The sequence below is a fragment of the Rhincodon typus genome, chromosome 49 (genome assembly GCF_021869965.1).
Source record: "Rhincodon typus isolate 14 chromosome 49, sRhiTyp1.1, whole genome shotgun sequence".
Lineage (NCBI taxonomy): Eukaryota > Metazoa > Chordata > Chondrichthyes > Orectolobiformes > Rhincodontidae > Rhincodon > Rhincodon typus.
Genome location: NC_063380.1, coordinates 1,589,890 through 1,603,750, shown reverse-complemented (window position 1 = coordinate 1,603,750; position 13,861 = coordinate 1,589,890). Strand labels below are relative to the sequence as shown.

The 13,861-nt window shown below is 47.1% G+C and overlaps 1 protein-coding gene across 1 annotated transcript in view; it reads left to right on the top strand.

Annotated features, from left to right (window-relative positions):
• Positions 1–13,861, top strand: part of LOC109923306 (integrin alpha-M-like) — a 38,026-nt gene that overhangs the window by 15,129 nt on the left and 9,036 nt on the right. Inside the window, exons 6-8 of the mRNA XM_048620899.1 lie at positions 7,589–7,696; positions 9,546–9,635; positions 13,291–13,404. Of these exons, the coding sequence (XP_048476856.1) occupies positions 7,589–7,696; positions 9,546–9,635; positions 13,291–13,404 (312 nt within the window). The remainder of the gene's footprint in view (positions 1–7,588; positions 7,697–9,545; positions 9,636–13,290; positions 13,405–13,861) is intronic.

The window sequence follows — 13,861 nt, the reverse complement described above, 5'->3', positions numbered from 1 at the left end:
CCCATAGTCAGAGAAGAATTAAAAGATTGTTTCAGAGCCCCTGCAATTTCCTGTCTCACCTCCCACAGCAGCTTGGGATGCAATTAATCTGGGCTGGGGGATTTGGCCATTTCCAAGCCGTACGGAGCCTCCAATACCTTCCCATTTCCTAAGTAAAACTGTGCAAGTTCCTCACAGTCCCTTTTTTTCTGAATTCTGTACCCACATTCTTCTTTTCCAGAGTGAAGACCGGAGAGAAGTATTCGTTTAACACCCTTCCAATATCCTGCAGCTTCATGCTCGGCTGCCCCTTGGTCTCTAATGGGCCCTACATTTTCCTTGTTAACCTCTTCCCTTTAATGTATTTATAAAATTCTTAGGAATCTCCCTAGCCCTGTTCGCAAGTCCTTCTTCATGCCACCTTTTTGTCTTTCAACCGCTTTCTTAAGTTCCCTCCTGCACTTCCTGTATCCCTCTAGGGCTGCAGCTGAATTGCTCTTTTGGAGTTGCTAAAAAAAAAAGCCCTTCTTCTTTCTCCAGTCCTGAATCATCTTCAACATCCAGGGTTCTCTGAACTTATTGCTCCTATATTTCCCTCTAAAGCGTACATGTTGGACCTTTCCTCTCCCCAGCGCCTTTTTGAATGCCCCTCCCACTGCTACGCTGTAGACTTAATCGCAAGTAGCTGTTCCGAGTCAACTGTGGTCAGATCCTACATTATTTTAATAAAATCTGCCTTCCCCCCCACCCCCCCCCCCAATCCAAAGCCATCTTTTGCAGGTCACCTTTTTCCTTGTCCAGAAGAAATTTGAACTGTATCATTGCTGTGGTCACTATTGCCTAAATGTTTCTCCACTGCCACGTCAAAAACTTGTAGGGCTTCTTTCCCCAGAACCAGACCCAGCACTGCACTGCACCGATTCTTGTCGGGCCTTCTACGTATTGATACAAAACATTCCCCTGGATATGTTTCAAGAAATCCGCCCTCTAACACTATGACCAGTTTATGTTGGGAAAGTTGAAATCCCCTAGCGTAATTACCCAGTTGTTATGCTGACACACCTCTGTGAACTGTCTACATACTTGTTCCACTGATTCCTGCTTACTCTTAGCGGCCCAATATCACACACCCAGTAAAGTAGCTGCCACCTTAACATTCCTAATTTCTACACACAAAGCTCTGTTAGAGGACCCTTCTAAGATATCATCTCTCCATATTGCAGTAATTGACTCCTTAATTAATAGTGCCACACCACAACCCTTTTTACACCTTCCTCTGTCTGTACTAAAAATTCTATACCCTGGAATGTTGAGTTGCCAGTCCAGTCCTTCCCTCAACCATGGCAACAATATCATACTTCCACTGATTAATCAGTCTTACCTATTAAAGAGCTGCCAGAGGAAGTAGTCGAGGTTGGTACAATTATAACATGTAAAAGGCATCTGGATGGGTATATGTATAGGAGCGGCTTAGAGGGGTATGGGCCAAATTCTGGCAAATTGGACTAGATTTATATAGGATATCTGGTCAGCATAGACAAGTTGGATCGAAGGGTCTGTTTCTGTGCTGTATATCTCTATGATTCTCTCACATTCCTAGCATTAAAGACATCCAATTAAGGACATAAAAGGGTCTCTGGCTTATTGCTGGTTTTCAGGCTTCACTTTTGGGCCACTGTTGGTTCCACAGCCTCATTTTGGGCAACTGTTCTGCTTTGGGCCTCCATTTTAGGACCTGTTGCATATATTTCCTCCATTTTGGAAACTGTTGTGCCTTGTTAATCCATTTACAGGACATTTCTGGGCATTGAGCCTCCCTGCATGGTAGACCAACAGCCTCTATTTTGTAGCACTGTTCTGCCTCTGACCTCCTTTTCAGGAAACCTTTAGTCATCAGTCCTCCATTTTGAGATACTGCTGGCCCCTGGCTCCATTTCATAGCACTGTTTTGTTTCTGACTTTTCCATCAATGGGATAGTGTTGAGTCCAGGCTTCTCTGGAGGGACACCGTTGGGCTTGAATTTGGAGCCACTGTTCGCTCTCAAACCTCCAATTTGGGATGCCGTTGCATTGCTGACCTCCACTGTGACCCCTACCTCCATTTTATAACACAATTGTGCCTCCGATTTCCATTTATTGAGACTGTTGGGGCTATGGCCTCCTTTTGGAGGAGACCATGAGACATTGGGTCTCTATTTAGGCGACAATGCTGACCCAGAGGGGGAAAACCAGGAGGACTGGCCTTGCATATGCCCAGTATACTTTGGTATTTGGTACTGGCATTGGTCATATTTAGACATAACAATATCCAAATTACCATGTGTTTAATATTGATAAAGTCGTCATCGTCCCAGAGGACCAGAGAGCTTCTATCTCATTAGAAAAAGACAACTGATGGTAGTTGAACCTGAGGGTCTCCACACCACAGGCAAGGGGAGAGGTTGAGAAGGCGGAACGTTCATGCGACCTCAGCCGGTGTAAGAAATGAACCCACCCTGCATTGCAAACCAGCTGACTGAACTAAACTCATCGCCCCCTACTGCTGTGGAGGTCTGGGGGTGGGGGTGCGTTCTCCTCCAGTTTCCCTCCCTCTCCCATTGCCCCCTGCTGCTGTAGAGGTCTGGGGTGGGTGGGGCTAGGGCGTCTCCTCCAGTTGCCTCACCTCATCATCGTTCCCTGTTGGTGTGGAGGCCTCATACAGCTTGGAAACATACTCTTCAGTCTAACTCGCCTGTGCCAACCAGACATCCCACCTGACCTGGTCCCATTTGCCAGCATTTGTCCTGTAATCCTGTAAATCCTTCCGATTCGGATATCCATCCAGGAGCCTTTTAAACATTGTGTTTGTACCTGGCTCCTCTGTTTCCTCTGGCAGCTAGTCCATACACGCCACACCCGCTGCATGAAAAAGTGATGGCAGTGAAAAGTATTGTTTTATGTGCTAACCAGACAAATCATACCTTGCATAAGTACATCTTGGTAACAGAACAAAATTCACAATATATTGTCAGTGTTAATAATGTCTTCCATTTAAGAGAGTGGTGAAAGGAATCTTTTTCTCTCAGTGGTTTGTTAGTGTTTCGAATTAATTGGGGATGGGCTGTTGAATCTATTCAAGGCTAAGAGACTGAAAGATAGAGTCATAGAACTATACAGCATGGAAACAGGCCCTTCGGTCCAATTTGTCCACGCCAACCAGATATCCTAAATTAAACTAGTCCCATTTGCCAGCATCCGTCCACATCCCTCTAAACCCTTCCTGTTCATATACCCATATACCCATTCAGATGCCTTTTAAATGTTGTAATTGTACCAGCCTCTTCCACCTCCTCTGGCAACTCATTCCATGCATGCATCACCCTCTGCGTAAAAAAGTTGCCCCTTAGGTCCCTTTTAAATCTTTCCCCTCTTATCTAAAACCTATGTCTTGTAGTTTTGGACTCGCCCCAAACTAGGAAAAAGACTTTGGCTATTCATCCTATCCATGCGTCTCATGATTTTATAAACCTCTATAAGGTCACCCATCAGTCTCCAACATTCCAGGGAAAAGAGCCGTAGCCTGTTCAGCCTCTCTCTATAGCTCAAACTCTCTAGTCCTGGCAACATCCTTGTAAATTTTTTCTCAAGTTTATCAACATCCTTCCAATAGAAAGCCAACCAGAACTGTACCCAGTATTCTAAAAGTGGTCTCAAAAATGTCCTGTACAGCCACAACATGACTTCCCAATTCCTGTACTCAATGTTATGACCACTGGAGGCAAGTGTATGAAACGGCTTCTTCACCACCCTGTCCATCTGTGACTCCACTTTCAAGGAACCATGAGCCTGTACCCCTAGGTCTGTTTATTCAGCAACGCTCCCCACTGCCCTACCATTAACTGTGTAAGTTCTGCCCTGGTTTGCCTTACCAAAATGCAACACATCACATTTATCTAAGTTAAATTTGATCTGCCACTCCTCGGCCCTTTGGCCTATCTGATCACTGTCTCGGGGGATTCCTTTGGCTGTCCTCCTGTCACCTCCTGCTGCTGTGGAGCTTCTGGGGACTGTACCAACTACAGTCCCTCAACATCGCCCCCTGCTGTTTTGGAGGTCCCAGGGAACTCCCCTAGTTGCCCTCCGTCACCATCACTCCTGATGCTGCTGTGAAGGAGATCCCTGGATGGATCACACAGTTTTCCCCGGGTGGTTCCCGGTGATCCCCAGATGGATCACGGAGGCACGGAGGATAGAACGTCCATGGGAATCCATGGTGAATGAGTCTGAGCAGGAGGCAACCTCCAGATGCATGTGATAGGTTTGTGGAAGGGGTGTACGATGAGCCGAATGATATTATTGCTGGATTGCAGTACCTAGTGGGGTGCCACAGGGATCGGTGCTGGGACGCTAGCCATTCACAATATATATTAATGATTTGGATGAGGGAACAAAATGTAACATCTCCAAGTTTGCAGATGATCCCAAGTTGGGTGGGAGGGTGAACTGTGACTAGGACGCAGAGATCCTTCTGCATGCTCTGGACAGGTTGGGGGAGTGGGCAAATCAATGGCAGATGCAGTATAATTTGGATAAATATGAGGTTAATCACTTCGGAAGCAAAAACAAGAAGGCAGGTTACTACCTGAATGGCAGTAAGTTGGGAGAAGGGCGTGTGCAGCAGGACCTGGGGATGCTTGTGCACTAGCCGCTGAAGGTAAGCATGCAGGTGCATCAGGCGGTAAAGAAGGCAAAAGGTATGTTGGCGTTCATTGCGAGAGATTTCAAGTGCAGGAGCAGGGATGTGTTGTTGCAGTTATATAGGGCCTTGGTGAGGCCACACCTAGAATATTGTGTGCAGTTTTGGTCTCCTTTTCTGAAGAAGGATGCTCTTGTTCTGAAGGGAGTGCAGTGAAGGTTTACCAGACTGATACTGGGAATGGCGGGTCTGACGAATGAGGAGAGATTGAGTAGGTTGGGATTGCTTTCGCTGGAGTTCAGGCAAATGAAGTGGGATCTGATAGAAACTTATAAAATTCCAATAGGACTGGACAGGGTAGATGCAGGGAGAATGTTCCTGATGGTGGGTGTGTCCAGAACCAGGGGTCACAGTCTGAGGATTCGGGGTAGACAATTTAGGACAGAGATGTGTAGATTCATTACCACAGGAAATAGTTGATGCCAAAACATTGAATGTATTCAAGTGGTGACTAGATATAGCAGTTGGGGCGAATGGGATCAAACGTTATGGGGAGAAAGCAGGATTAGGCTATTGAGTTGGACGATCAGCCATGATCGTGAAGAATGGTGGAGCAGGCTGGAATGGCCTCTTCCTGCTCCTGTCTTTTATGTTTCTATGATTGTCAATCCAGAGACCCCAGTAATGTTTTGGGGAGCCAGGTTCAAGTCCCATCCTGGCAGACTGTGGAGCTTGAATCCAATAAAAATCTGGAGTCTAATGATGACCGTGAATCTATTGTCGATTGTCGGAAAAAGTCATCCGGTTCACTAGAGCCATAGTCATATCGCATGGAAACAGACCTTTCAGCCCTCCATGTCGACCAGGTTTTCCAAACTGAACTTGTCACATTTGCCTGTGTTTGGTCCAAATCTCTCTAAACCCTTCTTATCCATGTATGTGTCCAAATGTCTTTTAAATGTTGTAGATCTACTCGCCCCTATCACTTCCTCTGTTGGCTCGTTCCACATACACACCACTCTCTGCATGAAAAAGTTACCTTTGGCGGCACAGTAGCTCAGTTGTTAGCACTGCTCCCTCATAGCGCCTAGGGACCCGGGTTCGATTCCAGTCTCAGGCTGTCAACTCTTTCTGTATAGAGTTTGCACATTCTCCCTGTGTCTGCATGGGTTTCTGCTGGGTGCTTCGGCTTCCTCCCACAGTCCAAAGATGTGCAAGATAGGTGGATTGGCCATGCTAAATTACCCATAGTGTTCAGGGATGTGTAGGTTAGGTGCATTAACCACAGGAAATACAGGGATAGGCAGGGGGATGGGTCGAGGTGGGATTCTCTCCGGAGGGTTGGTGTGGACTTTTTGGGCCGAATGGCCTGTTTCCACACTGTGTGGATTATTTCCCCTCACCTTAAACTTATGCCCTGTAGTTTTTGACTCCTCTGCCCTGGGTATGTTTTAGGGCAGGAAACGGCCACCCGTTCCTTATCTGGCCTACATGTGACTCCAGGCTCACAGCAATGCGGTTGACTCCTAAATGCTCTCTGAGCAATTACGGATGGGCAATAAATGCTGGCCTAGCCAGCAATGCCCACATCCTGTGAATGAATTAAAAAAAAGATAGTCTTTGTACAGACTGAGTCAAACACTAGGAAGTACGACAAAAGTATTGAGGAAGGATAAGAAGGAAGGTGAGAATGGAAATCCTAATGGAGAACAGGGTCTAAAGGAGGGGTCACTGAACTCGAGACATTAACTCTGCTTTCTTTCTCCCTCTCTCTGTCTCTCTCTCTCCATGGTAGCGGCCAGACCCGCTGAGATTCTGCAGCGATTTCTGCTTTTGTTTCAGATTTCCAGCATCGGCATTACTTTTTCTCTGTGAGATCTTTAAGGTTTATTCTGCCCCATGTCTAGGTCTGGGCACTGTACGATCCTGGCAAGTGTTAGGAGCTGGGGAATGTTCTCTCTGTCTCTCCCTTTGCCATCTTTCCCCCAGCACTTCCTGCACAGCATCGATACAGAACACCGCACCACAGCATACACCCACCACCATTCCCCCTCCGCTCCCCGCCATCAACCCCACCCCCAGCATTTGTCTCCAATCCACTGAGGCACAGTAATCCAGGAAATGTGGCTTTGGCTGCAGCTCAGGGATTCATCGTTCCCCTCAGCCATGTTTGGAAATGTGAGCCGTCACTTCTGTGGAGTTTCACAATCCTCTGTTCTGCAATTGCACAAAAGAGCAACAATGACCATGATGTATTGTGATTTGGAGTTTATTGCTACAAACGCCTTTTTGGGGACACTGTTCTGGCCTTGGGCCTCCACTGTGGGGATGCTGTGGGCCTCAAGTATCCATTTTGGGAAACATTTGGGGTCTGGGTTTCAATTTTGGAGACACTAAGGTCTGTAGACCACCATTTTGGAGGCACAGTTGTTCCTCGGGCCTCAATTCCAGAGACAGGATGGAGCTACAGGCATCCATTCTTGGGAGACGGTTGGGGCTTGGCCTTCCATTTTGGGGCTATCGTGGACTTCAAGCCTCCATTTTGAAGACACAGTTGGGCTCTGGATCTCTATTTTAGGGGCACTGTTGGGTCAATTTTCGGTGTGCTGTTTTGGACCCTGGGCCTCCGCTATGGTTACGCTGTGGGCCTCAGGCCTTCATTTTTGAGAAAGAGTTGGGGCCTAGTTTTCCATTTATGGGGACACTGCACACTTCTGGGCTCCTATTTTGGGGACAGTGTTACAATTGAGGCCTCCATTTCGAGGACACAGTTGGGTATCAGGCTTCCGTTTCTGCCCTGTAATCAGGCTCCTTCCTTGTTTAGTGTGGCTCAGAGGGAAACGGAGGAGGGAGCGTAGCGATGGCCCAGCAGGGCGGGTTGCGGAGGGGATGTTGCTGGTTTCTGAGCTTGACTGCCGTCTCTGTTGGCCATAGGTGGAGAACTTGGGTGACCGCAGCCTGCCCATCGGACTGACACTTGCAGTTCCGGACCTTCTCAGCGGGCAACCATTCTGGAACGTCACCGTATCGTCACAAAACCAGGTGAGTGCGCCCACGGCAGGAGACGGTGCGAGCGTGGATGGACGGCTAGCAGGGAGCAGGTGCTGAATATCCGTCAGGATGTCCCAGGGCCCTGTCCAGCCATCTGTAGGGCGGCATAGTGCTCAGTGGTTAGCACTGCTGCCTCAAAGTGCTGGGTTTGATTCCAGCCTGTGTGTGGTGTTTGCACATTCTTCCCATGTCAGTGTAGGTTTCCATTCATTGCTCTGGTTTCTTTCCACAGTTCAAAGGTGTGCAAGTAATGTGGGGTTACGTGTTGGGGGATGAGTGGGATGCTGTTCGGAGGGTCGACGCTGACTCGAAGTGCAAAATAGCCTTTTTCCACACAGTAGAGATTCTATAATTTTATCTAGATCCAGGAACCCTAGCAAAACTGGAATCAATGGGTATCAGGGGCCAAACTCTCCGGTGGTTGGAATCATACCTGACACATAGGAAGATGGTTGTGGTTGTTGGAAGTCAGTCATCTCAGCTCCAGGACATCTCTGCGGGAGTTCCTCAGGGTAGTGTCCTCGGCCCAATCATCTTCAGCAGCTTCATCAATAACCTTCCCTCCATCATAAGGTCAGAAGTGGGGATGTTTGCTGATGATTGCACAATGTTCAGTAACATTTGCGACTCTTCAGATACCAGAGCAGTCCATGTTCAAATGCAGCAAGGTCTGGACAATATCCAGGTTTTTGCTGACAGGTGGCAAGTAACATTCATGCCACATAAATGCCAGGCTATGACCATCACCAGTAAAAGACAATCTAACCATCATCTCTTGTCAGTTAATGGTATTATCATGACTGAATCCCCCACTGTCAACATCCTGGGTGTTACTATTGACTAGAAACTGAACTGGACTAGCATTATCAATATTTTGGCTATAAGAGCCTTGGGCAACTGTCTGTGTGGAGTTTGCACATTCTCCCCATGTCTGTGTGGGTTTCCTCCGGGTGCTCCAGTTTCCTCCCACAGTCCAAAGATGTGCAGGTTAGGTGAATTGGCCGTGCTAAATTGCCCTAGATTAGGTGGGTTATAGGGGGGATGAGTCTGTGTGGGATGCTCCGAGGTTCGGTGTGGACTTGTTGGGCCGAAGGGCCTGTTTCCACACTGCAGGGATTCTATGATTCTAAGACCAGGTCAGAGGCTAGGAATACTGCAGCTACTAACTCACCGCCTGACCCACACCAAAGCCTGTCCATCATCTACAAGTCACAAGTCAGCAGCGTGATGGACTATTCCCCACTTGCCTGGATGAGTGCAGCTCCAATGACACTCAAGAAGCTTTTTACCATTCAGGACAAAGCAGCCCGCTTGACTGGCACCACATCCACAAACATCCACTTTGTCTACCACTGACATTCAGTAGCAGCAGTGTATACTTTCTAAAAGTGACGATGAAGAAATTCACTGAAGATCCCCAGACAGCACCTTCCAAACCAACAACCACTTCCATCTAGAATGTTAAGGACTTATGATGGAGAGAAAGTCGGAGTGCATAAGGGGGAGTTGAGAAAGAGGTTTCCAGTTTGATCTAGTCATGTTAAATGTTGGCAGTTGTTTACCAGTGATGAGATACTTGTACATAGTGCAAGAAATATGGTCCGTGCTTTCTAACTATCTGGATGTCAAAAGCAGTTAAAGTGGGGAGTTGCACGTATTTCATAAATGTTATCATTTATGATGACTCTGGCTGTATCTACAGTGCATTACCCCATTGAGGGGTAGCATTCTTGATGGTGAGAGATGTTCCGAGAACAGACGGGTGGGAGTTTGCATTGCACAGCGTTGATATGAATTTGTGACTTTGTCTCCTGTCTGCCCCCACACCGCCGCTTTCCAGATGAACCATTCTGTCTGCCCACCGCCTGTCAAGAGAGACACGTGGCTGGAGAGGATGTCAGTTCAAGACAGACGAGACAGTGTCAGTGAGGTAAGAATGTGCAAACGGCATTTGGGAAACCAAGAATTATCCCTTCACTCTGCTGGAGATGTCTGGGCCACCATCCAATATGTCCTCCTGCTCTGTCCCGCACTGTAAATTAGCCCCTTCGAGTGTCCCCCTCTGGGTCTCTCACCAATCGCCCTCAATCTGTGTCCCTCTCCAGGTCTTTAACCGATTGCCCTCAATCTTTGTCCCTTTATTTTATATCGTCTTTCAATATTCTTCCAAGCAAAATGCATCACCTCACACTTTTCTCTGAATTGAATTGTATCTGCCCACTCCTCCAACTTGTCAATGTTCTTTTGGAGTTCCAAACTGTCCTTCTCACAGTTTGCAATTCTCCCAAGTTTGGTGTCCCATCTGCAAATTTTGAAATTATGCACCGCATGCCAAGATCCAGAGCATTTATCAGGAAAAGTAAGGGGTCTAATGATTCTTTCATAAAATAGACTCATTGAGCAAGGAAACAAACCCTTCGATCCAACCAGTCCACGCTGACCATGATCCTAACCTAAAGCAGTCCCACCTGCTTGTGCTTGGCCCATATCCCTCCAAACCTTTCCTGTTCAGGAACTTATCCAAATGTCTTTTAAATATTGTAACTGTACCTGAATCCACCACTCCCTGGCAGTTCATTCCACACAAGAACCATTCTCTGGGTAAAAAAGTTGTCCCTCATATCCTTTTAAACTCTTTCTCCTCTCATCTTAAAATATGCCCCCTAGTTTTGAACTCCCCTACTCTAGGGAGAAGACCCTTGTTATTTACCGTATCTATGCACTTCGTGATTTTATAAACTTCAATAAGGTCACCACTCAATCTCTGATGCTCCAATGAAAAACGTCCCAGCCTTTCCTGTCTATTTTTATATTTGAAACTCTCCATTCCCTCAACTGGTAAATCTTATCAGAACCCTCTCCAGTTTAATAGTACCCTTCCTAAACAGAGCGACCAGAACTGCACATAATACTCCAGAAGAGGCCACACCAACGTCCTATACGACCTCAACACGACATCCCAACCTCTATATGCAAAGGTCTGAGAATGAAGGCAAACGTGCTAAATGCCTTCTTAACTACTCCGTCTACCCGTGATGCAAATTTCAAAGAATTATGTACCTGAGCCCCCTGGGCCTTTCTGTTCTACAACAGAACCGAGGGCTCTAACATTAATTGCCCTGTCCTCACATTTAGAACATGGAACAGTACAGCACTGGAACAGGCCCTTAAGCCCAAGACATTGTGCTAATCATGACACCAAATTAAACTAATCCCTTCTGCTTGTCCATTGTCCATAACCCTCCATTCCTTTTTTATTCATATGATTATCTAAAAGCCCCTTAAACACCCCTATCATTTCTGTCTCCACCACCACCCCTGGCAGCACCTTCCAGGAACTTACCACTCTCTATGTAAAAAGAAATTTGCCTCATCTCCTTTGAACTTACCCCTCTCACCTTAAATGCATGCTGTCTAGTATTAGACATTTCAACTCTGGGGAAATAGATTCTGACTGTCAACCGCATTTATGCCTCTCATTATTTTATAAACTTCTGTCAGGTCTCCCCTCAGCCTCAGCCTCAGCCTCTGCTAATCCAGAGAAAACAGCCCTAGTTTGTCTAGCCTCTCCTTATAGCTCATACCCTATATAGCTTGGGTGTCTTTGGAGATCGAGCACACGGTATCCACCAATGCTCTCGATGCCTTTAGGGAGAGGTGGGCACCATGGGGGAGTGGAGTGCTTTATTTCCCCCTCTAACTCTATTCTGATTTGAATCCCCATCCTCCCCCTTCATATTTTTCACATAAGCAGTGCCCATACCAGGTTTTGCTTGTAACAGGTTCCCTGGCCACATGGGTGTTTTTTTTTTAACTAGTGTTGGAATATTGAATAAAATTATTTATACCAATGGTGTTTTCACTGAGTCCCTGCGCAACACCCACAACACAGGTGCTGGGGGTAAACAAGTAAGCAGTACTGTTGTATGGCAGTAGTATGGGCAAAAATATATAAACAGGAGATTTAGAATCTCCTGTGTTCAGGCAACTGACAAAAAAAGGACATTAGAATCTTCTCAGTTCAGGGGGACTGACTCTGAGCTGGCTGGCCAAGCCAGTGTACCGTGCACAAAAATTATAGCTCATACTCTCTAATCCAGGCAACATCCTGGTAAACCTCTTCTGCACCCTCTCCAAAGCCTCCATGTCCTTCCTGTAATGTAGTGGCCAGAGTTGAATGCAAAACTCTTAAGTGTGACCTAATCAAAGTCTTATAAAGCTGCATCATGATATCCTGACTCATTACTCAATTCCCTGACCAATAAAGGCAAGCATGCCATATGCCTTCTATACCACCCTGTCTATTTGTGTGGCCACTTTCAGGGAGCTATAGACTATGACCTCAAGATCCCTCTGTATATCGATGCTATTAACAGTCCTGCCACTAACTGTGTACTTTCCCTTATCATTTGGTCTCCCAAACTGCAACACCTCATACTTGAATCAGAGATAGTAGGAACTGCAGATGCTGGAGAATCCGAGACAACAAGGTGCAGGGCTGGATGAACACAGCAGGCCAAGCAGCATCATAGGAGCAGAGAGGCTGACGTTTCGGGCCTCGACCCTTCATCAGAAAAGGGGGAGGGGAAGGGGGTTTTGAAATAAATAGGGAGAGAGTGGGAGGCGGATAGAAGAGGGATAGAGGAGAGGATAGGTGGAGAGGAAACAAACAGGTCGAAGAGGCGGGGACGGGACCTCATACTTGTCTGGATTAAACTCCACCTGCCATTTCTCTGCTCATATTTGCAACTAATCTATATCCTGCTGTATCCTTTGACAACCTTCTACACTATCCACAACTCCTCAAATTTTTGTGTTGTCTGCAAATTTACTAACTCACCCTCTACGTTTTCATCCAAGTCATTTATATATATCACAAACAGCAGAGGTCCCAGTATGGATTCCTACGGAACCCCACTAGTCACAGACTTCCAGCCAGATAAACGCCCTTCCACCACTACCCTTCAATGGGCAAGTCAATTCTGAATCCAAGTAGGCAACTCACTGTGGATCCCATGCATCTTAATCTTCTCAACGAGCCTACCATGACAGGGACTTTGTTGAAAACCTTACAAAAAACCACGTAAACAACATCTATTGCTCTACTATCATTGATCATTCTCGTCACCTCCTCAAAATAGTCAATAAAATTAATAGGACGTGACCTGCCCCACCAAAGCCATGCTGACTGGCCCTAATTAGGCCATGTTTTTCCAAATACACATAAATCCACTACCTAAGAATCCTCTCCAGTAGCTTCCCAACCACCGATGCGATACTCACCGGCCTATAATTTCCTGGATTATCCCTATTTCACGTCGTGAACAGAGGAACAACATTAATGACTCATTAGTCCTCAGGGACCGCTCCAGTGGCTAGAGAGGATGCAAAGATGCAAATCCAAATTTAATTATCCAAATTAAACTCCATCTGCCAGTCCTCAGCCCATTGATCCAATTGATCAAGATCTCTTTGTAATCATAGATAACCTTCTTCACTGTCCACTAGACTACCAGTTTTGGTGTCATCTGTGAACTTACTAACCATGCCTCCTGTATTCCCAACCAATGTTCTGTCCGTTCCAGGACTGTGGGATCGCACCATGCATTCTGCTGAGGTGTCACGTTTCAGAACTGCAGGGGCACAAGAGGCTAATCGTTGACATCCAAGGGGAGCTGAGGACAGAGGCAATTACCCAGGTAGGAGTCTTTTCTCTGACCAGCACTTCAACCAGGATCTTGATGTCAATACTGTAAATCATCCTGTATTTCCACTGAGACTAATCAGTGCTGAGGGAGCATGGCACTATCAGAGGGTTGGGCTCAGGGAGCGCCAGAATGTTGGATGCACTGTTGGAGGTCAGTGCTGAGGGAACACCTCATTGTCGGAAGGTCTGTGCTGAGGGAGTGTTGTACTGTCAGAGGAGCAGTGCTGAGCGAGTCCTGTACTGTGCGAAGGTGAGTACGGAGGGAGCACTGCGCTGTCGGACCGTCAGTGCTGAGGGAGCGCCGCGCTGTCGGACCGTCAGTGCTGAGGGAGCGCCGCGCTGTCGGACCGTCAGTGCTGAGGGAGCGCCGCGCTGTCGGACCGTCAGTGCTGAGGGAGCGCCGCGCTGTCGGACCGTCAGTGCTGAGGGAGCGCCGCGCTGTCGGACCG